The 27,894-nt window shown below is 40.6% G+C and overlaps 1 protein-coding gene across 1 annotated transcript; it reads right to left on the bottom strand.

Moving 5' to 3' along the window:
• Positions 1 to 502: 502 nt before the first annotated feature.
• On the bottom strand, positions 503 to 27,554 carry vps35l (VPS35 endosomal protein sorting factor like). The gene is made up of 30 exons (XM_017710545.1): positions 27,500 to 27,554; positions 26,951 to 27,050; positions 25,538 to 25,720; positions 24,030 to 24,146; positions 23,731 to 23,755; positions 23,556 to 23,632; positions 23,312 to 23,440; positions 21,476 to 21,560; positions 21,286 to 21,342; positions 20,261 to 20,357; positions 19,118 to 19,165; positions 18,931 to 19,024; positions 18,282 to 18,482; positions 16,768 to 16,814; positions 15,339 to 15,450; positions 15,073 to 15,189; positions 13,952 to 14,005; positions 13,781 to 13,861; positions 12,055 to 12,117; positions 11,779 to 11,864; positions 11,554 to 11,634; positions 10,252 to 10,315; positions 8,645 to 8,743; positions 7,505 to 7,582; positions 6,250 to 6,364; positions 5,532 to 5,671; positions 5,244 to 5,409; positions 3,359 to 3,477; positions 1,976 to 2,122; positions 503 to 911 (listed from the first exon to the last, which is right to left on the bottom strand). The coding sequence occupies exons 1-30, from the start codon at positions 27,514 to 27,516 to the stop codon at positions 813 to 815; spliced, it is 2,898 nt and encodes a 965-aa protein (XP_017566034.1). The 5' UTR covers positions 27,517 to 27,554; the 3' UTR covers positions 503 to 812.
• Positions 27,555 to 27,894: the final 340 nt, after the last annotated feature.

Genomic DNA, 27,894 nt, shown 5'->3' on the forward strand with positions numbered 1-27,894 from the left:
CACCATGTCAGTGTTCCTGCAGTACTGAGAATGACCCACCACCCAAGTAGTACGTGCTCTGAGAATCCATGGGGGTCCTGACCACTGAAGAACAGGGTAACAAAGTATCAGAGAAACAGATGGACTACAGTCTGTAACTGTAGAACTATGAAGTGCTGCTATACAGTAAGTGGAGCTGATCAAATGGACAATGTGGTGCTAATCATGTTGTGCCTGATTGGTGTATGTACCTTTGTGGACATGGCTACAGATTTAACAGGCTACTATTTCTGTATGTTGTTTAATCTTATTTACAACTAGGAAAGTGGTGCTTTATTACTGTTAGCAGTAAGAGCAGCTGTGTTCATATGATGCTATGCACTAAGCTTGGAGTTGAAAAACTTTCCAAGTTAGAATTCCCAGTTGAGGAGACCTTTCGGTTCTTCCAAGCAGCAATCTGGAAATTCAGAGTTGCAAAATTCAGTCGAAGGCAACATAAAGGAAACGCCACGGCTCTGAGGAATCCTGTTAGAATCCTTTATATGAGATTACACACAAAAATGTACAAATGTGCAGAATGTTCTCTTAATCGTAATCGTGTTAACGTGTATGCTAAAGACATTAGGCTTGAAGCAGAGCTAGTGCTACGGATGTTAAAATCCAAGTTCTTTTTCATGAATGATCTCAAGGGGAACCTTCTTTCGTCTTCCACTCTCTCCGGACTCAGACGGCGCACCCTTCTGGCCTGTGGCCAGCGCTCCCCTGAGAGCCCAAATGGGACTGGACGATGATGAAGCCACGTGAGTCGGAGGTTAAAGATGGTCGGCGCTTTCTTAGGCTCGTGACTGCAGAGAGAGACGCAGCAGCATGTCTGAGAGGTGAGACAGCTCAGGCTGCTGCGCTTGCTGCTTGATGTGCTCCAGGGTGCGCACCTAATAAATGTGCAGACAGACAGAAATGGGGAAGCAGTTAAAGTTTTAAAATGTTACATTTTTATAAAGTAGTTTCAATACATAAATCCTGAAATTTATATTAACAAATTAATTTTTACTGTCAATGAAAATAATCGCGATTAATTGTATTTTCATATAGTTAGTCAATATTTTTGTAGAGCTATAGTTTGATATAGTGACTCACCTCATTATTTTGTGTAGTTAAAAGCATTATGGAGTTAATTGTGATAACCACTTTTTTTGTATAGTTAATCACAATTAAATTCCTGTAATATTTGCACATATTTGACCCAAAAGAAACACTTGTTTCCATTTCAAAGTGCCATAGCTGTATGAGTAAAGGAAATAAGCTTCTTCTGAACATATGTTACTTTCAATAATTCAGTAACACTAATGTTCACTGTGTGAAAGCAGCATTCACTAGAACCTGAACACGGTGTGCTGCACCTGGGTTTCGGCCTGCACTACTATGGGTGGTTCAAATGGCTTGAAAATTAAAAATTAAAAAAAAAAAAAAAAGGTAGACTTTGAGAACAAAGTTGTAATATTTCAAGATAAAAGTTGTGTGGTATGACGTGAGAATAAATGCTCTGCCTCTTAATTCCAGTGTCTCTGTTAAAATGTAAATAACTATATTCATTACATATTAAATACCCGGAAATCCGAACTGATGAATGTGTATTTTATGTCCTATTATGTATAGCACTAATGAATAAGACTAATGTTGATCTGTAGACACAGTCATAGGCCAGTTAGGTAAATATCACCCAACCCTAGACACCAACACATATTATGAAGAGTGGAGAAATGGTGTGGAATAACTGTAGTATGATGAGTCTTGTTTGGTGAAAAAAAATTTTTTGGGCCACATTTTCACACACAAACTCAAACAGCTCAATACAGGTGTGAATACGACTGTTATAACATTTAAACTATTAAGCAACGTAAATGGCCTGGACAGCAAAACAACAATAACTAGACTTCTAAGGGTGAAAGTCATTAAGTAATTTATATGAAAACGTGTAAGTGGGAGAGAGACTGACCGAAGTGCGTGTGTCGCAGTGTCCGTTCTTGTGGCTCAGGTTCCACAGGTTGACGGCCAGTTGGTTGAGTTTGTTATTGCGCAAATCTCCATGAGCCAGCAGAGTGCTGAACAGAGAGAACGCAAGACTGCCCTGCCTGCGCACACCCTGAAAAAAACACACCAATACACTTTATATTGCATGTGTTTTTCTATATTTGTGAGGACTTCCACTGCAGCCAAGTAATGCTAATCCTAACCCTAACCCTAACCCTAGTACCCACAGGCCTGGCTTTCAGCTATTTTAGTTTTTCCAAAAAATACAAAATAAAAAAATGCACCTGTGGTAAACTGAGCATACGTAGATTTCATATTGTTAAGAAGGAGAGTTGGTCCCCACTAAGTAGTGAATACAGAAACGCTACTGTGTGCTCCTGCTTGTGGGGGTGTTTCCATGTTCTTCTATACAAGTTCATGTAAATGCTGCTGTGCTCCACTTAACACATCCTTAACCTCAGCAACCAGAAGACCTGTTTGGCCTTTTTTTAGGCAACACAGGGGCCCCAGAAAGTATTTGGACACCTGTGCCTTCATGAATTCATTATGTTTGGAATCAAAATGTCAAACAGCAGCATTTATTTTAAACTGTCAATTTCAGTATTATTAAAGATTGCAGATATTTTTTTTCTTTGTAGATCTCTGAAGATCATCAATGCAAAAAGTGTTTGCACCCAGCCCCAGAATTTGCCGTTTCCACCTCTAAACGGAGTTCTTTTAATCGGAGTCTATCAGCATTTGGATGTTGTGCTAAAAGTATTTTTTCTCTGAAACACAAATCATTTTGTTGAACATTTTATTTATACAGTAATCTTATAAGCTTTTCACTGAAAACCAAGACCAAAGTAGGGATGCGCGTTAGTATCAGCCAAAATTGGCCAATCTTTGCTCCTCAAAGTCTGTGTTGCAGTTTTATGAGGTAAATAAGGTGAGGCACTCATGCTGTATTTAAATGCTGCTGCTACAACTGGACCAAAATATTACAGCATAATCATACATAACTCTGATTTAAACTTATTTTAAAATGTGGCCTATTTAAGAACAAAGATTGTTTATATTACAAGTTCTAGAAATCTAGAAATGTGCCAGTGTGTTTGTGTTCATTTACCCATCAGGCCAATAAAGGCCAATGAAAATCTGACAAAGAGTTGCTGTAAAGACAATCAGAATCAGAAATGGCCAAAAAAATGTGTGGCCTGATTTATCTCCATGTAAAATTTTACAATAGAGAATTTTTATTGCTAAAAGTTTGGTGAACATGGGGAGGCGGGGCTTAGCTGAAAAAACAATGGATAGGAGGGTGGTTCAATGAGGTCATATGAGGTATATATGGGTGGGTTCTTCTCACCTCTTCTCGTCCAAGGGTCTTCAGATGGTCAAGCACCTGACCAATCAGAGTCTCACACAGTCTGCTGATCTCTGCAACAAACTTGGGGTCTCCGCCGTACAACGTCTCGTTAGAGTCCACTGGAGAGAAAGCAGAGGTTTTCATGGTTAATCTTTGTGACTGAAAAATGTGGATTTGAACAAGAAGGCATGTCTGTCTACTTTTAGGAATGGTGTACAGATAGTTCCCCTTTGGAATCTCTCCGTTTCCACCACAACGTACCAGCTCAACTCTACTTGTCAATTTTTGTTTTCCAATAGGCAAAACTGGTACCTGGTGATATTTTTGGTATCATCTGCGTCAAGGTTCCAAGTAGGCTGAGTCTATACCAAACGGTGACATGATGTAGCTTTTCCCAAACTTTTTTTTTTCTTTCAGTAGTCTTGTCTTGCTGCCATCAGCCTCCTCTGAATAAAATGTGTCTCCTTCACACCACTGCAGTTTCATGTGGCATCAAACAACTAAGGCCCAATCCCATTTCACCACTCGTCTCTACCACTAAGCCCCTATCCCTCCGTTTTGTGCGTTCATGTCTAAGGGTAGGGTGTCCCAATTTTTGTTGAGATAGAGGGATAGGGCGAAGTGTTAGGGCTGCATGGCCCTCTATATGGAGGTTGTTCAGAGGCTCACTCCAGTGGTGTGAGGAAAAAAAACGCTAAGCTGGCTGCTCAAACAACCAAAGAAATCACAAATGTACGAATTTCCTCAATTAAACATTATGATAACCACTGTATTATCTTAGTTTAATGTCGTTTCAATGTATTATGGCGTATTTCTTCATAAAAAGTCTAAAAATCGACAACAGTCTCAATAGTAGCTGGCTAGCTAAATTTCCCGTTCCACCTTAAATAGTCCAGCAGTTCTGACGCCTGAAACACCAGAATGTAACTGCTGCTCCATTTAAGGTGGAACAGGAAAACTGAAACGAGAAGCTGGAGACTTTAGCTTCATATCACTGAAAAATTAGCGGTGGGTGATAATAAATAATTGCCCCCCTCTTTGAAAGCCTATGATGCTCTAAATGTAACTAAAGCCCAGCAGTGAGGAGCTAAACTTTCCCCTCCTCTGCTGTCACTGCAGACGAGCAGGGTCGCCTACAGAGCAGCGCTAGTAGCTGCTAATGATGTTTTTTTTTTTATTTGATGGTCCCATTTTGCAGGGAAGATTTTAACCGCTACACCACACCTCAGTTTCAAGGTGAAAGGTGACACTCAAAAACAAGAGGTAGGGGTAAATATAAGAAATGGGATTGGGCTTATATCTACAGTGGAAAATGATGTAGCTGGTACCAAAAGGGAGTTGAGTGGAGTTCAGTCGAATTTCCATGTAGTGGAAAAATGCTGTTTGAGCTTGGTCCCATAGGAATGGTGTAGAGGTCGCTCTCCTTTAGACTCTGTGTTTGTACCTTTAGGAATGGTGTAGAGGTCGCTGTCCTTTAGACTCTGTGTTTGTACCTTTAGGAATGGTGTACAGGTCGCTCTCCTTTAGACTCTGTTTTTGTACCTTTAGGAATGATGTAGAGGTCGCTCTCCTTTAGACTCTGTTTTTGTACCTTTAGGAATGGTATACAGGTCGCTCTCCTTTAGACTCTGTGTTTGTACCTTTAGGAATGGTGTACAGGTCGCTCTCCTTTAGACTCTGTTTTTGTACCTTTAGGAATGATGTAGAGGTCGCTCTCCTTTAGACTCTGTGTTTGTACCTTTAGGAATGGTGTAGAGGTCGCTCTCCTTTAGACTCTGTGTTTGTACCTTTAGGAATGGTGTACAGGTCGCTCTCCTTTAGACTCTGTTTTTGTACCTTTAGGAATGATGTAGAGGTCGCTCTCCTTTAGACTCTGTGTGTGTACCTTTAGGAATGGTGTAGAGGTAGCTCTCCTGACTCATGGCAGCCAGCAGTGGGAGGGCACTAATGTACACTCGCACTTTAGCGTCACTGTTATCCTCCCAGGTGTAGTCCTGCACCATGTTCAACAGCCCTCTCACCAGGTACAACACACCCTGCTCAGGGTGGTCCTAAAAACACATCAAGAATGTATATCCAGGGTTGGGATGTAATAATGGGAATACTTATTTAGAATACAGAAATGAGGTATCTGTTGAGATTTTATTGAAGCCAAGGTTTTTGAAGGACCTACCGGCACCACCAGAAGAGTAGACAGGAAGCTGTTGATGAAGTCAAGCAAGAAGGCTTCAGAAGATCGCTGTTTACCTTCCACACTGATGGTGCGTGGCACCTCTGGCAGAACACTGACTGCCGCCTTCAGAAAGGCATCAGCTGAGAGAGAGAGAGAGAGAGAGAGAGGGAGAGAGAGAAGACATGAAAATATTACAGTTTACTTACATTGAATACTTACAGTTCCCCCTCTCTCTCCCAAATGTAGCCAGTCAGTCGAGATGTGTCTGGTGTCTGAAGTTTGCTACTTAAGTTTTGCAGTGGAGCCACAAGGCTTATGTAGCTAACAAGAAATGAAGCTTACAGCCATTAATTAGCATCACAGAAAGTATATCACAGAGCTAAAACCAGTAGTGGTGGCGTCTTAAAGCATGAATCTTGTCCAAGTCTATTAAAGATTTCTATTGAAGTAAATGTGTGATGATCTGCACACTGCCTGCATTGCTCATCAGCTAAATAGCCTTGTAGCTCCAGTGCAAAACTACAGAAGTAAACTTCAAACACCTAACAGGTCTTGGCTGATACACCTAGGGTAAGGGGAGAATGGTCCAGACTAGATTTGTGGCCAAACTAGTCCTTTCAATCAAAATGCAAGTAAGTAATGTAGGTCATAGATCATGACACAGTAATTAAAGTAGGGCATTTTCTTCATGATCGCTCCAAAATCCTACTGCACTTACCCTGGGACAGGCACTGATTGGCCAACGCCACCTGTCCTGACAGCAGGTACAGGTGGAGGCGGCTGAAGATGCTGGTGAGGGATGGTATAGTGATGAAGCTGTAGGCTGCACATGCCTGCAGAGACAAAAAAAAAAAAAAAAAAAAAAAAAGCCTCACCAAATACAGATTAAGCAATGAGTGAAAGGTCCTACTCCATACAAGTGGTGTCAGATTGGTACTCCTACAACTAAAGGTTCCTACATGCTTATTGGTTGGACCTTGGTATTGATATACATACAGGGGTTGGCAAAATGCGGCTCTTTTATTGCCCTGTTGCAGCTCCACAGCAGAATTAGATTTTTAGGTAAAAATACAATAATCCCCCTTGCGGTAAAATAAAGCTCTGCTGATCGTTCAAACACAGGTTTGACAATAAATATACGCTGGAGTTAATGTAGCCTATAACTGCTAATTCACCTTTTAACTCTGTAGGTCAGCACAGACTGCTGGTCAGCATAGCAACACAGACAACAATGTCACCTAGCTAGTAGCTAACGAAAAGATAAAGATTTAAGATGAATGTCCATATTTTGTCCATGTTTATAATCACTCCAGCTGGTTTCCTGATACATGTAATCTGCAAAGAGAAACTGTCAAACACTAAAAAGTCACAAGGCTCAAGTCAGATTCTCGTTCACCAGCTTCTTGTTCAAATTTTTCCATTCCACCTTAAATGGTGCAGCAGTTACATTCTGGCACCTCAGGCACCATTTAAGGTGGGACGGAAAAATTCGAACAAGAAGCTGGTGAACGAGAAGCGACTTCAGCCTCGTAAAACGTTGAACACTGAGAGACATTTTACAAGAAGCTGCTACATTTGTGGAAAAGTTTCCTGCTGGAGATGTGAGAAAAGCAGGTATAACTGAGCTAAAGGTTAAAGCAGAGCAACGTCAATCTGTGTTTTCATTTATATAAAACTTTTAGCCTGTACTCGAACATGAACTGAGACATATTTACAGTCAAGGTGGTAAAATGAACATAAAATGGCTTGAAAAAGGTGGTTTGATTTTTAATGGCTCTTCTTAACATTTGGGTTGCATCCCCTGGTTTAGACCCTTTACATTATGTAGATGTCCCTCAGACTTTAAAAACATTCCCCACTCTCCCACATCTCGTTTTCAAAACTAGTTATTGAGAGAGGCATCCATTTAAAGGTTCTTAAAGGAACTAAAAGTGTTTCTTCTATGGAAAGTGTGTAGTAGCTGAGAGACTGACCCTAACGAACGCTGCCGTTTTGCGTGAGTGACTCCCTCCCATCACCCGCCTCGTTTCCATGGCTAACTGGTTCACCGTCTGCAGAAAAAGGAGCAAAAGCTCAAAAACAAACATTTTAGTCGGAACGGAAATGCCCAGTTCCCAAATCTTTGAGGTCTGAGAAAGGCTGTGTTTTTTTTAAAGCATTTCTCTTGACCTGTAGTTATTACTGTAATTTTGCTAAACATTACCTTACATTACCTTATTAGACACATATTTACATGATGAATTCCATTTTCATTCTCCATCATCAAATTTGACTCTGCACTTTTGTGTGATTGTCAAAAAATTACAAGGGATACTTTGATTTACTGTAAACATGAACTTTTATCAGATTCAATAATAAAATTCATAAAATTTCTCTTCTGCTTTTACCAATGTGGTGTGGATCAAAAGCTTGGAATTCAAACTTTTGACAGAATTTTTGATCATTAGTGCTAACTGGGGGCTAGAAGTCAGACATGCAGCAGAATGAGAGAATGAATTTGCATATTTCAGTAAGAATTAACTTTATTAAACTTAAATTCGGTTTAACAACAGCCACATCCGTTTAATCTTATAGGCCACAGATAAGACACAATGTATTACACTAAATACAGGCAAGTGTGACCAAGTGCTTCAAGTACAAATCTTTGAAAAATTCAGCATAATCATAGAATTGAGATGTAAACAAAGTCATTCAGAGTGGTTTGGTGTGAAATGCTCTGTTCTAGAGAAACTTACCGAGTTAGAATTGTGGTGGTGGTAGAAACCAGATCTAAACCACATCTCTAAAAGCTCCCTCTCAGAGAGTTATTACATGAAATAGTTATGAATGCACTGCCTGATATGTGAGACACTGCTGACGATAGTTTTGAGAAGATTTTGGCCTAAAATGTTAAGAACATTGGAGAGTGCAAGTTTCTCTACAATGAACTATTTCACAGCAAACCACTCTAAATGACTCCATTTACATCTCCACCACTTAATTATGCAGCAAATTCTGAAAATCTGTGGAATTCCCCTTTTTAGGCCACCTTGACGTAACATGCTGCAAACCTGCCCTATACTTAGCGTGGACACACAGAGAGAAGACATGTAGACTCAGGGTTGGTCACTTACATGAATAAGTTGAATGATAACTGGCTCCAAGTTGCAGAATGTGGCTCTGGCCTCCACACAGAAACTCAGCTGCTGCTCAAAGTCTCGACCAAATGACACCTGAGCAGAGTGAGATAACTCAGTCAATCAAAAAAACACAACTCAGTAAAACTTTTATTTTTTTAAAAGTTGAGAGATTTAGATTTTTCATGAGTTTAATTTTTGAATAAAAAAAAAATAAAAAAAAAATATCGCAGTCCTATGTTTTCATGTCGCTACCGAAGCGCAGATTTAGTCCATAGTTCTGCTCAAAATGAGCTAAACCCATCACTAGCGAAACATTTGGTACAGTTTTGGTAGTGGTATGATTGTTTTGACAGAGACAAAATGGAATGTTCAATTATTTATTTAAATAAAATGAACATAATGAAGGTACGGGGTCACTCAAAGCAAAAGGATTTTAGTCTAAGGTCCAAGTTAGTCAAAAGCCCCAAATGTGTTGTTAACTCAACTTTGAACCAGTCTGGTGGAACAATCCATTTACAGTATATGACAAAATGATATGAACATTTGCAAAAATGTAAATTTGTACAGCGGTGCAAATAAGCATTACAGTACAGAGGAGATCCGGTTATACAGCAAGGTGGGGTTGTTTGGTTCAGTTTAGGGATTAAGGCCCAATCCCATTTCACCCCTCACCAATACCACTGAGCCCTTAGCCCCTCTGTTTTGCGTGTTCATGTCTAGGTTTAGGGTTTCCCAATTTTTGTTGAGATAGAGGGGTGGGACAAAATGTTAGGGCTACATGGCCCTTCAAACGGAGGTTTTTCAGAGGCTGAGAAAAAAACATAAAACCAACAAGATGGCTTTTACGATAATCATTGTATCGTCTTAGTTTAACGTCGTTTCAATGCATGACGGTCCTTTTCTTCATAACAAACATAAAAAAAAAATCCATAATAGCATGCTAATGTCTCAGGAGCTAGCTAGCTCACTTTCCCGTTCCACCTTAAATAGACCGGCAGTCCTGACGCCTGAAACGCCAGAATGGAACTGCTGCACCATTTAAGGTGAAACAGCAAAATTCTTACGAGACGGTAGCGAATAGCTGACATCACCTCCGTAACACCAAAGAATTAGGGGTGGATGATGATAAATAATTGTCTTATAGCGCCTTTGAAGGCATATGATTCCCGAAATGTAACTAAAGCCCAGCAGTGAGGAGCTGAACTTTACCCTCCTCTGCCATCACTGAAGATGGGCCTGGTCGCCTACAGAGCAGCGCTAGTAGCTGTTAATGAAGCAATGTTCTTTAATTAACTAATTGATTAATTTTTAATGTGAGGGTCCAATTTCAGAGGGAAGATTTCAACTACCACCCTGTAGCTCAGTTCCAAAGGGTTAGGGTGACACTTGAAAACAAGGGGTAGGGGTAAAAAGAAGAAATGGGATTGGGCCAAAGTCTGAGGTGTCCACTGTGGTTAATAAGCACTACAGCTCTGGGGAACCAGCTGTTAGCATGTCTGGCTTTGATGGCCCTGAATCTTCTACCAGGACTGCTTGATTATGGCAAAAAAACCATAAATCACAATGACTTTGGTCTGGGCGAAAGGCTTAGCGGTCCTCACCATGCGGATGAAGCCGTTGATTAGAAGAGCTAGAGATCTTTTCTCATCCTCCACCGTGAGAGCACTGAAGGCACACACACACACACACACACACACACACACACACACACACACACACACACACACACACACACACACGTAAGATTAGACGTTAAAGGGCACTGCCAGGCAGAACTGCAAATATGTGCATACCGTCGTGTGCAAAAGTCTGACCACCCCTGGTCAACATGTTTTCTTGACTGTCTATGTGAATAAAAGTTAAACTCTTATTCTCCAGGGTATATTTTGTATGTCCATCTGAAATTACTTGACCAAATCATAAGGCGAGTTATTCAGTAACTGCATAAAATAGTTTTTTTTCTCCCTCAAATTAACAGAAAATGTGTTTTATGATCTACACATATTGCCAAAAATCTCAAAAATGGGTCGTCTTTCAGTAGAAAACAAACTGTGAGTTCAACTTCTTTTATTATACGGGTTTAAAATGACATCATCTATTTGACTGGAAAGCAGAGTTACAGCCTCATACGACGTCCAGCTTCTGAATGTAGTTTATGAAATATGAAAGTTATGAAGAACATGATGAAGTGCGTTTTGGAACCACCGGTGGTCTCAAGGAGTTGGAGAGGTTCACATCCCCTACAGAGACACACTGGAATTTTTCTGCCCATTTCCATGCATGAACTTGATCTATGTGCTGAGTTTAACATATTGGAAAAAAATAAAACCACATATATAAAATGTTGCTTATCTTTAGTATTGGCCACATTTTTTGCTTTATTTTTTCCAGTGTGCTAATTTCAGCAAATAAACTGTAACTGTGCATAAAGATGTGTAAATGTGTGTTCTCTGAAGAGGATGTGTTCACTTATCACTTAGAACATCAACAAAAGATTTGAACAGGGGTGTTTAAACTTTTGCATCTGGTAGTACATAAACTCAGGGTGTAAAATGATAAAGACATCTTAATAATGATAACGAGAGGGTTTGCCTGCTCCTCAATCCAGCATACCATTGCTTTTTTCAGTGTTTAAAATGATGGAAAACGGAAAAAGCCACGAGTTTGAGGAAAACGACTCAGAGCAAGACGAGGCTGCTGGAAAAAATGTTGCCGGTTTTCCAGAGTGTTGAATCGACGTAGTTTTCTTAGCATAGATCCAAAATACTACTCAAACTGAACGTTAGAATACACTTAATAGTGATTGATAATTATTGATCTCGATTAGCATGTTAAAATGTATTTCGATAAGATGTCTGGCCACAATGCCCAGCCCTGCACAAACAAAGTCCCACAGTTCTTACTTGACCGAGTCGTGCATGGTCTTGCAGACATGCAGCAGGGCGTTGAGGATGACGGGATCGCGGGTCGGCTCCTGCTGGTGCCTAAGCAAAATATCACACTCTCCGTTAGGACAAGGTGCACGGCAAGTCATTGAAGCAAATCAATTTGATGCAATAAAAAGATCAATACAATACAAAAACAACAGTCGGTCAGTATCTCAGTACTCCAGTCTTTAGTGGACGTACTTGATGAAGACCTCCATGATGGACTTGCAAACCTCCACTCTCACGCTGTCTTTTTGGAACATGTCCAGGAAGGGCAAGAACTTCTCCTAGAACATTACAGTACAACAAATAAAGATTATCTTAACTAGAAAATATAGCCTAGAAAGACCTGTGGAAATATTCGACTGATACATTACCTACAGAGCGGTTTAACAAATGTTTATTAGTTCATTGGCTTAATACTCAGCAACATCAGTGTTCACTTTAATTTAGCAGATGGTGTCATTTAACTCTCACCATAGAGAAGAGCACAGAGAAGTTGTGGAAATAGGTGAGGATCTTCTTCATCACTGACTGCAACTGAAAGACATGGAATAGAGAGAATAAGAAAAATACCATCACCATAAAAGTAAAGTGTTAAACTGCATTTCTGGAGAGTCACAACACCGCTGGGTACCAGCAGAATATGTTGACTGGCTGTAGTGTAGTGGAGCAGGAGTAGTGTAGGTTGTGTTTAGTTAGTATTTTAGTTTGATAGTAGCATTATATTATAATTATAATTTTAAATGGCATCTGCAGAGTTTGTTGTTTTTGTTCGTTTTAGTAAGAGTAGCATAGTAGTAGCACAGAATATCAGTAGCATAGTTTAAGTATCAGTAGTGTAATTTGACAGAAGTAGCAAAGTTTGAGAGGCAACAGATAAAGTTGAGTTGAACAGCATAGTTTGAGTGGCAGTGGTTTGATTTCAGTGGCAGTTTAAGAGGCAGTAGTATAGTTTGAGAGGAAGTAGTACAGTCTCAGTGGCAGTAGTATAGTTTGAGAGGCAGTAGTCTGATCTCAGTGGCAGTAGTATAGTTTGAGAGGCAGTAGTCTGATCTCAGTGGCAGTAGTATAGTTTGAGAGGCAGTAGTCTTATCTCAGTGGCAGTAGTATAGTTTGAGAGGCAGTAGTCTTATCTCAGTAGCAGTAGTATAGTTTGAGAGGCAGTAGTCTGATCTCAGTCGCAGTAGTATAGTTTGAGAGGCAGTGTCTTATCTCAGTAGCAGTAGTATAGTTTGAGAGGCAGTAGTCTGATCTCAGTGGCAGTAGTATAGTTTGAGAGGAAGCAGTGGTATAGTTTGAGAGGCAGTAGTCTGATCTCAGTGGCAGTAGTATAGTTTGAGAGGAAGCAGTAGTATAGTTTGAGAGGCAGTAGTCTGATCTCAGTGGCAGTAGTATAGTTTGAGAGGCAGTAGTCTGATCTCAGTAGCAGTAGTATAGTTTGAGAGGCAGTAGTCTGATCTCAGTGGCAGTAGTATAGTTTGAGAGGAAGCAGTAGTATAGTTTGAGAGGCAGTAGTCTGATCTCAGTGGCAGTAGTATAGTTTGAGAGGAAGCAGTAGTATAGTTTGAGAGGCAGTAGTTTTATCTCAGTGGCAGTAGTATAGTTCCAGAGGTAGTAGTACAGCCTCAGTGGCGGTAGAGTAGTAGTGGCACAATTGTAAGAGACCATCCATATCATAGTAAAACAAATAAAAAACGTATTTGATGTAGTATGTGAACTGTTGTCACTCACTCTCCAGTCAATTAAGTCCATTTATGGAAATAAAACTGCAAAATGGCTAGTTTTGAAATAAGTGTTTTTGTGATCTCACAAAAACCAACACATTTAAATACATCCATCCTACAGCTTACAGCAGGTTAGCTCTGGCCATCCAAGTTAAAAAGCAGTGTTTCATCTCAGACTGCTTTCGAGGTGAGGTAAAATACAGGACAGCCATTCAGGACAGAGCTCATTTACATATTTCTAAAAGGCACAGTAGCAAACAGCTCTTTTAATGCTAGAGAAGAAACAGAGATTGGAAAATGGTGAGGTAGAAAATGAATTATGCATGTATAGGAACTGACACAGATGATAAGTTAACCTCAAGAGTAAAAATAAAATACAAGAAAAAAGTCAGATATGGGCCCTTTAAGTAGCATCAGTGTAGTCAGAGAAACAGCAGCATAGTTTGAGCAGCATAAGCCTATCCAGAGGTGTTTACCTGTGGGTACGCATCCTCAAACGCCCGGTCAGGGGTCATGTGTTTGATGATGTCCGCCAGCACGGTGTTGACTTCTCGCTTCTGTGATGACAGAGGATTTTTAAAAATTATGCAGGATAATTAGCATTTCCTGTGCTAATTAATCCACACAGGTGTTGTTTGGTGACTCACAGTGAAGTGGCGACAGGTGAACTCCACCCAAATTTCAGCACAGTTGATATAATCCTGAAACACATCATCCACAGAAACATGCACTCAGTCAGATTTATACAGTTAAACAGATAAACATAGAGCTGAATGATTTGGGGAAAATATCTAATTCTGATTTTACAACCCCAATTCCAATGAAGTTGGGATGTTGTGTAAAACATAAAAACAGAATACGATGATTTGCAAATCCTTTTCAACCTATTTTCAATTGAATACACTACAAAGACAAGATATTTAATTTTCAAACGGATAAACTTTATTGTTTTTTGCACATATTTACTCATTTTGAATTTGATGCCTGCAACACATTGAGACCTGTCTCCCATTGAAAATGTGTGGCACATTATGAAGCACAAAATACGACAACGGAGACCCCGGAATGTTGAGCAACTGAAGTTGTACATCAAGCAAGAATGGGAAAGAATTCCACCTACAAAGCTTCAACAATTTCAGTTCCCAAACGCTTATTGACTGTTGTCAATAACACAGTGGTAAACACGCCCCTGTCCCAACTTCCTTGGAACGTGTTGCAGGCATCAAATTCAAAATGAGTGACTATTTGCAAAAAACAATAAAGTTTATCCGTTTTGAACATTAAATATCTTGCCTTTGTAGTGTATTCAATTGAATATAGGTTGAAAAGGATTTGCAAATCATCATATTGTGTTTTTATTTATGTTTTACACAACGTCCCAACTTCACTGGAATTGGGGTTGTATTCGATTTTATTCTGATTCTTCACCAATACGTTCAGTCCCAATTTTAATGCCTTTCTTTTCTGTAAATTTGGCCTTTTTAATGGCCAAGAAGATCAGCACATCCATTTATTCAGATTAGAGGCTTGAACACTGAACACAGACTCTGCCAGACTGCCAGTTCAACAGCTCTGCATTGTTAGGTTAAATGTAACACTTTATAATTTGCTGAAACAACATTAAATCATGTAAGATATAATTAAATTGCAGCTCTTGCGATTTGAAAATTAAACTCTTTCAAACTGCCCTAGACACACAATGTGAAACATGAGAACTGGCATTCTCCCTTTCATTAATAATGCATGGAGTAGACTGTGCTTGGCATACCTGGGGACTGCGAACTTTAGTGATGACCTTCCACGCTTCATTGAGGATGGGGAGCCTCTCGCTCTCAGGAGGGTCAGCACAGGCCAGGCTCCGCCCAAGAGAGCCGAACAGCAGGTGCTGGAAAAATGGGATACAAAACATTCAGATGTAACCACACTGTAAATGGCATTCACCACATAAGACAATACAGCAGTAGTTCAACTGTGTGCACACAGTCGTATGCAAAATGACTGCCGGGGGAGCAGTTAGGGGCTTTTTCCCCTCACCTTGGGGAATCCAGCTTCATCGCAATCTTTGATCATGCCAATAAAGTCAGTAGCTCTTGCTGCCACAAACTCAGGTCGGAATGCCCACATCACAGAATTCAGTAGGAGAGCACTGCAGGCAAATGTAGTAAGATTAGATCATTTTCATATTCTCTACTGCTAAGCATAGAAAACAAACTTAGATGAGCAAGTATGTAAGTTCTGTTCATAATAACAGATCAATATCACTATGAGACACACTAATAAATAATTGAATTAATACATTAATTAAAAAATATATATATATTTTTATCTACTGGCATGGCAAAATTTAACAGGCTCATCCCAAAATGCCACGTACACTACAAGTCTGGACACATCATCTTTGTTTTGATTTTTTAATTGTTTTCCCCAGTTTTAAAATATTTATAAAACTATAGAACGGTTCATATGGAATGACTATAGTGAGAAATACTGGCCTCCTTCCAAACCAGACAATTTTTAACAGGGTCCGCCCTCCCTCTTAACATCTGATAAGCTGAAATGCATTAGTGAGGACAGACATTCTACTACTGAGCTTTAAACAAACAGGTTTTATCCAAAAAACACATACTATACACAATACAAGTGCACTTCCTCATTTTGGATGTGGCTATGGTAATTAGGATGACCTAAGACCAGTTCCCACCACAGGATTTAAGCCTAGTCGTGGACTAAACATTTTAAATGGTGATTTTCCATTCAAAGTGCTAGAATATTACTGTATAAAATAAAATGCAAACATAAATACAGGAAAAAGCTGTACAAATTTTGTTCTTGCAAAAAAAGGATTTGAAATTTTCAGCTAATGTGAAAAACAAAGTTTTCTCCTGGACACTTACAGCCATTGCAGGGATTTGCTGAATTCTGACAGCAGCACACTTGAGTTAATTTAATGAAAAACTGATTAGACAAACTAGGTATTGCATGATAATTACAGTTAACACTGGGCTGCTACAAAGAGAGATTTGGAAACACATCAACATAACACAACATCACAACGTATTGTACTATATTGTATTTTGCAGTGTACTCTTATACATATTGTATATTGTAGTGTATCTGTTTTTATTCTATTACTTTTGTTTTTCGAGTAATTCCTTCTTACTGCCCAGATATGTACAGCTTTTTAAACCTAATTTCCTCAGGTGCCTAAAACCTCTGTATGTATTTTTTGCAGTTTTTGCAAAAACTGTGTATTTTTTAAAGTTTTGCTTGGCATAAATTCATAATTATGCATCTAATCAAATACTGATATTTTTCTTATAACATTTAAGCATCAGCTTTTAGACCAAAATGTCATGGTGATGACAAAGCAAGCAAGTTAATAGATTTTGTTTGTTCTCATCCATGCAGTGTTTTGTAAGGAGTTCAGGGTTTAAGAAGTCCAGCTCAGGACAGAAAATCATACTTATTGCCCAGTTTCTTGCACCTCTCCATCATTTCTGTTAGCAGCACCTGGCAAAGAGGATGAGAAAGACAAAGTACGGATCAAAAAGCTTCACGTATGAAGTTTCACATTTATAAAGCCATAGTTTGGAGAAAATGATAGTAAAAATTCAGGCCGCTGCTTCGGTTGTTAGCTACACTATATTGCCAAAAGTATTTGCTCGTCTGCCTTCACATACATATGAACTTGAGTGACATCCCATTCTTAATCCATAGTGTTTAATATGATGTCGGTCCACCCTTTGCAGCTATAACAGCTTCAACTCTTCTGGGAAGGCTTTCCACAAGGTTTAGGAGTGTGTTTATGGGAATTTTTGACCGTTCTTCCAGAAGCCCATTTGTGAGGTCAGACACTGATGTTGGATGAGAAGGTCTGGCTCGCAGTCTCCACTCAAATTTGTCCCAAAGGTGTTCTGTCGGGTTGAGGTCAGGACTCTGTGCAGGCCAGTCAAGTTCTTCCACACCAAACTCACTCATCCATGTCTTTATGGACCTGCTTTGTGCACTGGTGCGCAGTCATGTTGTGAACAGGAAGGGGCCGTCCACAAACTGTTGTCTCAAAGTTGGGAGCATGAAATTGTCCAAAATCTCTTGGTGCTGAAGCATTAAGAGTTCCTTTCACTGGAACTAAGGAGCCAAGCCTAACTCCTGAAAAACAACCCCACACCATAATCCCCCCTCCACCAAACTTTACACTTGGCACAATGCAATCAGACAAGTACTGTTCTCCTGGCAACTGCCAAACCCAGAGTCATGAATCAGATTGCCAGACGGAAAAGAGAACACGTCTCCACTGCTCTAAAGTCCAGCCTTACATCACCTCTGCATTCTGCGCTTTGCATTGCACTTGGTGATGTAAGGCTTGGATGCAGCTGCTCGGCAACGGAAACCCATTCCATGAAGCTCTCTACGCTGTTCTTGAGCTGATCTGAAGGCCACATGAAGTTTGGAGGTCTGTAGTGATTGACTCTGCAGAAAGTTGGTGACCTCTGCGCACTATGCCCCTCAGCATCCGCTGACCCCGCTCTGTCATTTTACATGGCCGACCACTTCATGGCTGAGTTGCTGTCGTTCCCAGTCGCTTTCACTTTGTTATAATCCCACTGACAGTTGACTGGAATATTTAGTAGTGAGGAAATTTCACGACTGGTTGCACAGGTGGCGTCCGATCACGGCACCATGCTGGAATTCACTGAGCTCCTGAGAGTGACCCATTCTTTCACTAATGTCTGTAGAAGCAGTCTGCAGGCCTAGGGGCTTGGTTTATACACCTGTGCCCTTGGAAGTGATTGAAACACCCGAATTCAATTATTTGGATGGGTGAGTGAAAACTTTTGGCAATATAGTGTATGTGATGTTCTGTTAAAACATGGCAAAAGTACACCTGCTAAATTGTAGTGTATAAGCTTCTATTACTTGTTAGCAACATCAGCCTCCTGCAGCTCCAAAGTTGAAGCTAAAGAAGTGTGTATTTACATCAGGTGCTCTGTAGGCCACACACTGCAGAATCCAGTGGATGGCAGGGGAGTAGAGTGTGAGGTAGACGGGAATTTCCACTCTCTGGATCACCAGCTGGTTCTGCACTGTGTCTCCATGAATTTGCCGGAAAGACGCCAACAGGTCAAAGAAGTTCTTGTTCAGGCTGTCCTTAAGGTGAGGGGCCACCTCCATGCCCACCTGGGCAGGAGAAAGACACAGGAGGAGAAAAATCAGAGAAAATGAGGAGCAGAACAATAAAGGAGGCAGGAGACCATGGCTGGAATTTGCATTTGTGCATTTTTCATTGCACTCTCCTTCAACTTCAACTGTAACTGAATCAAAATATCTACTGTGTTTTACATTTGCTGGAGACCATTGTTAGAAACAGAAGGGGAGTCCAGTAGTAAAAGCAATGATATAAGTCAGGCAGCTGATATTGTAAAAATGAATCATAAAAAAAATATTTTCATCATAACAGCACCATTCTACCAGCATAAATATTATATGGAGAGATTTTATTCATTTCACATTTTACTGATTTCAATCACGTTAATTTTATCACAATGAGGTAATTTCAGCTCTGGCCAGTAGGAGACGCAGTGCACCTTCTGCTTCCCATGAAACTCTGCCTATAATGGAGACTTACCCTGCACAGGTAGGCTCGGGCATATACTGCCACCAAGGGGTCTCCGATCCCCCGGATCATGGCTGTAAGCCTCGGCAGAGTCTCCTGTATTCCACTGAGAGAGAGAGAGAGAGAGAGAGAGAGAGAGATGAAAAAGCTTGTGAGGCATAAAGCCCACAGCGCTGAAACCCAAAAACATGGCACTTACGTCTTGTTCAGGAACCGATTGCACTTCAGTATGGCAGCCTCCACGTATCTAGATCAAGGGTTTAGGACCTACAGCCAGTTTGACGTTCTATTGAGGGCCCATATCAATAAATTGATTTCCTTTTTTTAAATAAATAAGTTTGATGTAGTATGTAAACACCATTCATTTCAATAAGTGAATTCAGCTACTTAAGGTGCATCCTTTGTTGTCACATCTGTTCAACTCCACACAAACAGCTGTACAATTTCCATAAAAAAAGCACTGACCAATAGGGTGGGATGCTCTGAAACAGCTGCACATGAGCCCAAAGTCATAATGCCCAATGCCAAGTCCCCCAGGGCACTGAGCTGTGGAGCAGTGGATCTGTGGTTCTCTGGAGTGATTCTATACAGTTCTCACTGTCCAGTACCTTTGGGATGAGATGGAGTGATCCGGAACTGACCATCCAACATCAGTACCTGGCCTCACTAACACTCAATCAAATCCTCACAGTAATGTTCTAGAATCTAGTACAAAGCCTTCCCAGAAGAGTAGAGGCTGTTACTGCAGCAAAATGTCCAATTAATACACCTCATTTCAGAAGGAACATAAGGTGAGCAGGTTTCTACAAACTGTTGGAAACAGTGCAGAAGCAAAGAGCTCGTTTTGAATTCAGTGTCATTAAGATGTCACAGCCATGAACACACTTGCATGTTCAGCCTACAAATGCTCATCTCTGCCTACTCTAGTTCTTCTAAGAGATGGAGAATGTTGCTCCCAAAGTCTGTAGCAGAGTTACTGGAGAAGGAAAACGATTAAACGTTGTGTTGTTCCTGGCTATCAAGAAGCAAAACAATCACTGCAGCATTCCAAAAGATCCACATACATGAAGATTATTTTCCCCTCACATGCTTGAGGATTTCAGTCACATTTCAGCACTGACTGCTTTTTCAATAAGACAAGCCATCAACCAGCCAATCAGAACAGAGGTCAATTACATACATCAGTCCTAAAGGGACAACACCACCAAAGCCAACTTAATTCTGAGGAAGGTTAGAAATTGGTCACGGTTTCTGGTACATAAAAAAAATTCTGGTACATAAACTTAACAAAATGCAGAACAGGGTCAAAATTAAGCTTTAATCAGGTGTGCGGTGTGGATACAGCCGAGGAATGAGCTCTCTGATGGACGCAATCTTGAAGAACCAATTGAGGCACGTCTCTTTGGCCGTATCATTCACATCCTCCACAGAGAAGGAGTCTAAAAGGAGAAAAGCAGACAGGCACAAATAAGACCACAGGCTAAATCTGTGCTGCCTGGTTCCGCAATTTCAAATATCCCCAAACCATGAAAACTTCCAGGATGAAGAGCTTCCTGAGCTGGAACTGACAACATGGCTTTGCACACTGAATGTTCATTGGATTCATGTACTTTGACCTAATATAAAAACCATCGCTACATTTGTTGTAAAGTTTACTGGCCTCATTCAGCAGTTCTGCAGTAGTCTCTCATAAGAGTTTCTGGTTTAAAGACTAAACACCTTCGGATGATGTATCTTGAAGGTGGACGAACTTCTGACCCCCTGCTATGGGTGGGCTGTTAGGAATTGGTCGTTTTGATCAGTGACTAGATCAGTAGCCAGGATTTCCAATGGTAGTGTGCTGGGAAATTGTTAATTCGGTCAAACTAAGGAGGCTGAAGGTTGCAATGTTACGATACAGAATACTACATAACACAATTACACTAAGTGCCAGTTTGAGCAGGAATGAAACAAAACAAGAGGGCCAGCTTAGAAACGTCATTATTTTGATTCTAGGATTTCGCAGTCTTGTATGATCTTACAGTACATTCTGTTATTGACACTGCATTGTGGGCCAGATTCACAAATGTGTCTTTAAAAAACAGATAAACCAGCTTTTAATTTCAGACTTAGGAATACCTTGACCTGCAATGGACTGGTGGTCTGTCAAGAGTGTTTCCTGCCTTCAGCCCAATGAACACTGGGATAAGCTAGAGCAACCCCCTGACCCAGGAGTACAAGTGACCTAGATAATGTGTGTGTGTGTGTGCTGATCATTCCATTTAAGAACTCTTAAAAACCTATAGTTTGTCTTAATATTCAATAATAAGATTGTATCTTCCTTTACTTTCAGTCTCTTTCTGCTCCTGGAATGAATGTTGGCCTTACCTGGTATTGGACGAGGATCTGAACACATGGACCAGATGCGCTCATACACCAGACGGCCTGTTGAAACAAAAGGTATTACTGTTCAATAATATTTCATACAAAAACAGTTCTCTGAACTCATTTTTGGAAACACTACAGCCGGTTAGAGCTTCTATTACAGCAATGCAGAGAATGGAAGTTGAGGCTTTACCGAAGGTGTCCAGGATGTCAGTGATGAGGACAAACTTGCTGGGGTAGAACTGAATCACGGAGGTGTCTGAAAGCAGCTTGGAGCACTGAGAAAGAGAAACCACACTGGAATGTGTGCAGTACGTTCAGTACACTGAATACTTACAGTACAATGAATATGCATACTGCATAATATTGGGCAACATGGGGGGAAGAAACCCCCCAGGGTAAGACACCCCCACGGTAAGATCTACAGTGATAAATTATATAGTATAAAGGAACAAAATAACTGATCATTTATTATATTTCATGTTAGTACTTCAGAACACTAACGCAGTTTTGAAAAATGAAAAACTCAGAAATTACGATTTGCCAAGATAATTTTCTCATGCAGGGGGACGTCCTGCCCTAAAAGTCGGGTAAGAGGAACCCTGTAAGAGATTGTTTGCGCTGTAATGGCAAAATCGTCCACTGTTCCAATTTATTTCTCCTGGGTGGTGTAGTGTAGTGGATAACACCTCTGCCTTCTACGCTGTAGACTGGGGATCAATCCCAGGCCTGGGCTAGAACACTATACCAATAAGAGTCCTTGGGCAAGACTCCTAACACTACCTTCGCCTATCTGCGTAAAAAAAAAAAAAAAAGGTCGTTCAGGGGAAAAGAGCATCTGCTGTAAATGTAATACAGGCTGTAATCTTTACAATAATTTTAGCATAATGAAGACCTATGTGTGCTCGTTTCACAGCGCAGTTTGTATTTATAGTTTTTTCCCAAATTTTTTCAAAGACAGGCGGTTTTTAACACTAGCATGACTGAGATTTCAGGATCCTCAGGACATCACCCCTACTTCTTGCCAGCAATTAGCAGGACCATAAGTCAACATTTATTATGTTAATTCACAGAGAAGCTCTGAGGCAGCAGCTCTGTGGTGCATCCAGAAAGCCTACCAGAAAAATCTCTTTCTCTCCCCATGTCTGTAAATATATAAATTAGATTGTTGTTGTTAGTGTAACATCTCCATATCATTATCATCAGTATATCTGATTTTCTACAGTAAATTAAAAATAAAAATGTTTTGCACCACATGTATTTGTTTTATCATTATAAATACCGTTTTTGGATACAGTTATACAGAACTATTAAATTTGCCAAAATCAGGTGGACAGTATCAACATTGTCTGCCATCGTGTGAACCTTGCTGGCTGGCTAGTTCACTCCAAACTAGCCAGCAGTGTGAACGACTGACTGAACGAACTAACGAAACGGAATTAAACTCCAACAAGGAAACGTTGAAATTATATTAATCTGAAACGAGGAAAAACTATGATTGTTTTATTTACACAATGAACAGGTAATTTCGCCAAGCAAACCCCAAGAAATGGGCTGCAGTTTGTCTTTCGACATAAACAGGTCACAATAGCTGTCAATCAAAACTTGATTCAGCCTTTTGACTGATCCTCCAATCATCTTGAAGAAGCTCCGCGTCCAGACCCGCCCACCCACAGCTCCATTCACCCCCAGAGATGCTCAGCCTCCTTTACCCTCCTCTGCTGTCACTGCAGATGGGCAGGGTCGCCTACAGAGCAGCACTAGTAGCTGTTAATGAAGTGATGCCCTTTTTATTTGAGTCCCCTTTCATAGGGAAGATTTCAACCACTACAACTTATTGCTCAGTTCTAAGGGGCAAGGGGACACTCGTAAACACGGGGTAGGGGTGAAAATAAGAAATGGGACTGGGCCTTCGTGTTTACATACAAACCAAAAAAGTGAGGAAAATTCCGTTTGTGATTATAGGTGTGACCAGTCAGGAAGTACTTTGAGCATATTATTCCCTTGTGGTGTCCACAAATTTACTGACCTGAATGACAATTTTGAGAGCTTTAACTTTCTGGTCTGAAGACCAGGCCTCTTTCAGCGACTGGTTAAGCTCCTCAATTCTGTTCACATAGTCCTGCTGAGAGAGGTTCAGTAGCTCCCTCTGTGAGCCCTGAAACACACACACACACACACACACACACAGCTGAAAAATGCATTCAAAGCATCCAAGGCATGAACTTAAATACAAGACACAAAGCCCAGTGTCCATTTTATTACAGACTTACTTCCTCCAAGTCATCCAGCTCCTCCAGACGAGTGCGCACCTTCTCCGAAACCGCAGAGCTGGGGCTGGAGGCTTTATCTGCACAAAAAAAGGTTTTAGAGGACATGAAATGAAATGGATTGGAGCTGAAAGTTGCTTTTTAAGATTTAAGTAACTTTTTTCCATGAAAATCTTACTTTTGTCAGAGCCCATGAAGAGGTTCTGTGAGCACAAAGCAACAAAGAGTTACGACTTAGGAACATGCCATTTCCCCAAATTCATCACTTCTCTTAAAGAATGTTTTAAACTGGGCTGCACTGATCACTGATTTCAGTGGATGTCTGTGATTTCTTTACAGCCCAACAGTCTTCGTTTGAAATTTTGTTTCCTGACAACAAACGTTTTACAGTTACGTCCTCTAACAAATGTCCTATCACAGTTCTGGCACTTTAGCAGAAACAACAACAAGCGACTGAAAATAATGAGAGTATCTTACTATGGAGAGCTTCTCTGTGGTGGTGAACCTGGCCAGGATCTCCCCACGTTTGGCTGACCATGGCTCAAAATCAGCGCCCACCTCCTCCTCGTTTTCTCTCCGTTTCCTGCCCAGCTCCTGGAAAAAGCAGAGAGAAAAGAAACACTATAACTTACAGACTGAAGGATATAACCTAGTGAAAAACACTAATAGCAGCCATTATGGAATTTTATTCTTACGTTCGTCCAAGTTTATGGATAACAGTTTGTCATACAGTGTCAAAAACACGAGCAGGTTAAATTAATATTTCTGTTAATAACTCGTAAATCTATATATTATATATATATATATATATATATATATATATATATATATATATATATACACACACATACATACATACATACATAATATATATTATACACACACACACACACACACACACAGGTGAAAAATTCATATGAAATTCTTCATTATAAAGTTTGAATTGCTCACAGCAGTGGTGACAGGAACCAGACGTCTGAAGTGTTCAATGCCTCACAGAAAGCTGATTAATAAGCATACACTGCCTGATGTCTGAGATTGGGTGTGCTGACATGCACTCAATAAGCCGATCATAACTGGATTTCTGCAATTATGTGATTGTTCAAATGGCCATGTAAACAGCACACTGATTTCTTAGATCAGAGTACGGTCTAGAAATCCGATCAAGAAATCTGATAAAGAGGCTGGATTTTAGCTCAGTAACCAGTTCTCAGTGCTGTGAACTCTTACTCTGATTTCTTTCGGATTTCTCAGTCTGTGCATGTGTGAAAACAGACTGCGGTACCGGAAATAAGCAAAGAGCATTGTCACAAGACGCAGCAAAACACTTTTGGAGCGACACTGAAACCAAACACATGCTTGATGAAATGAAGGACTGAATTTTCTTCATCTTCTAGATGATGCATGTTCATATTTTCTGCTAAAGTCGTGCAATGTTTAAAAAAAAAAGCTGCATGAAGTTTGAGTTTTATTTTACATTTACATTTTCGTCTGTGAGTTTATCGGCTGGTTGTAAAGCAGATATCCGATTACTGTCTGACTCATGCAGACCCGGAGTTTCTCCATTATCTAATTACTCAAGTGCATGTAAACGTAGTGATTGATTACTGACAAAATCGGATTTTCTGCAGTTATCGGATTGCTAAGTGAGTGTAAACACACTCATTGTCTTAAAATAATTCTAACATATGTTTTAGAAACTCTTCTCTTCAAATGGTAGGGAGGTGCATGGATGGTGTTTTGAGGTATCCTTTCATATTTATGACTATTTTCCACCAACACTCCATAGAAAAACTCAGAAGACAGGTTTGGGTTTACTAGAGGTTCTGGATAGAAAATGAAATTGCTATTTGTGTTGAAGACGTCTAGTTCCTATCAAATTTTTAAAGCAGTATGTTTCTCTACAATTTCACACCAAATCACTCCCAGTGACTTTACATCTTAACAACCGAACGACGCAGAAGGTCGCCCTTTAACAGACTCACCACTGAAGAGCTGCTGTGAGAGAGGGTGGGAGTCTCGCTAGCTGAAGCTGCGGCGAAGAGAGACAGGGGGTCAGTTCCCTCCAGCATGGAGCTCAGAGGGTCCGGGGCCACGGAGCTGGAGGAAGAAGAGGAGGAAGATGTGCTGCCTTTACGTCCTCCCCGTCGCGACCTAGAATCCGTCACCTGGAGATGAGAAGGGAAGTGAGAGACAAATCGCTTCTTGGCCACCGCCAGTGTAAAAGCCAAGTGGTGGAAAACGAAGCAGACAGCTTCACTAATGACTGTAATTAAGACTGGACTTCAGATGGACATCTCTGCAATTTGAGACGACAGACTCACTGTCTTTATACAGCTGAATGCTTTTAACTCCAACACAGAGCACCAAACTGCTTATTCACGTTTCACCTGTCAGTGATACACATCTGCTCTTAAGAGCAAGCGATCCACTTCAGAACAAGGCAAGTACTGCAGCTCCTTTGCTAAACATTGGCACTATATTTGCCACAGATATAGGAAACATCTAGAACCCAAAATACTTGTTTCTACCTAATGCAATACATTAATTAGGCTAATTCCATCCATGTCAAGAGTTCATCAATGTGTTATTAACATATTAGAAGCCACTACACACCAGTCAGGCATGACATTATGAGCACCTCCTCGTTTCTACACTCATTGTCCATTTTATCAGCTCCACTTACTGTATAGCTGCACTTTGCAGTTCTACAGTTACAGACTGTAGTCCATCTGTTTCGCTGATACTTTGTTCAGGACCCCCACAGAGCAGGTACTATTTGGGTGGTGGGTCATTCTCAGCACTGCAGTAACACTGATGTGGTGGTGGTGTGTTAGTGTGTGTTGTGCTGGAACAAGTAGATCAGACACATGAGATCAGATGTGTCCACTCACTGTCCACTCTATTAGACACTCCTACCTTGTCAGTCCTTCATCAGCAGTCACAGGACGCTGCCGTCAGGACGCCGTTGGCTGGATATTTTTGGTTCTCAGTCCAGCAGCGACACTGAGGTGTTTAAAAACTGTCTGATCCACTCAGCCCAGCGCAACACACACCAATACACCACCACCATGCCAGTGTTTATGCAGTCTGAGAATGATCCACCACCCAAATAGTACCTGCTCTGTGAGGGTCCATGGGGGTCCTGACCACTGAAGAACAGGGTAAAAGGGGGCTAACAAAGTAAATGTAGAACTACAAAGTGCAGCTATACAGTAAGTGGAGCTGATAAAATGGACAATGAGCGTAGAAACAAGGAGGTGGTCGTAATGTTATGCCTGATCAGTGTATATGTTATATATGTGAAACCCATACATTGGATTTCTGTATGGGTAGTAAATATAAACAATCTAAACGTGCTGTGTGTGTGTGTGTGTGTGTGTGTACTGTGTGCTTACTGTAATGGGTTTTAGAGGGTGGTAGTCACCCAGGTCTACAGGCACAGCATCCAGTCTGCACCTCTGCAGCTCTGCGCCGTATTTGCGGACACGGGCATGCCTGAAAAACACGGAGTAAAGGGCAATGCTGTGAAATCGTGTCTCCAACATTAAAATACATAACAGGCACAGAATTCATCGACTTACATTCATCGACCCGACTAGACAAGAGGGAAGACAACAGTCACGCAGCTGGCTTCTCATTCGCCAGCTTTTTGTTTGAATTGTTCCGTTCCACCTTAAATAGTGCAGCAGTTGCGTTCTGGCGCATGAGGCCTGAGGCGCCAGAACGTAACTACTGCACTATTTAAGGTGGAACGGGAAAATTTGGGCAAGAATTTGGTGAATAAACGGAACCCATCTTCGTAACTTAAAGAAAGCTTCAATTTACACCGCGCTTCAGCTCAGCAAAGGGTGAGGAAAGCCACAGGCACACCTCCAGAATGTAATTCGTCGTAATTACATTATAAATAAATGTCAACAAAAGCAAAAAAGGAAGAGATTTCTCACCACTGAACAGAAGCCATGTTCACATCAGTGTCATGTGAGCAGTGGGGAAATATACAAAAACTACAAGACGGCCTTTCAAAATAAAAGCCCCATTACACGGTAATGTTTGGGGCTTTGGCCAGGCTCTTGAGCTCAGTTTTCTTTTCTGAATACATATATTCATCCACGTTAAGTGATCACGACACTTTTAAATGGTTTAAATTGAAAATTAAAATTTTAATTTGAACGCTTCTGTTGGAAAGTCCAGCATGAGAGAAGTTGAAGTTATGAAAATTTTCACGCAGTAATAATGTGGCGTACCTCAAACGCGAGAGTGAGTCGAAAATGAAGGGGTTAATGTGGCGCATTTAAGCACATGACTTTAAGCTTAAACATTTTAATATAGAACAATGCAT

Source organism: Pygocentrus nattereri, chromosome 13 (assembly GCF_015220715.1).
Source record: "Pygocentrus nattereri isolate fPygNat1 chromosome 13, fPygNat1.pri, whole genome shotgun sequence".
NCBI lineage: Eukaryota > Metazoa > Chordata > Actinopteri > Characiformes > Serrasalmidae > Pygocentrus > Pygocentrus nattereri.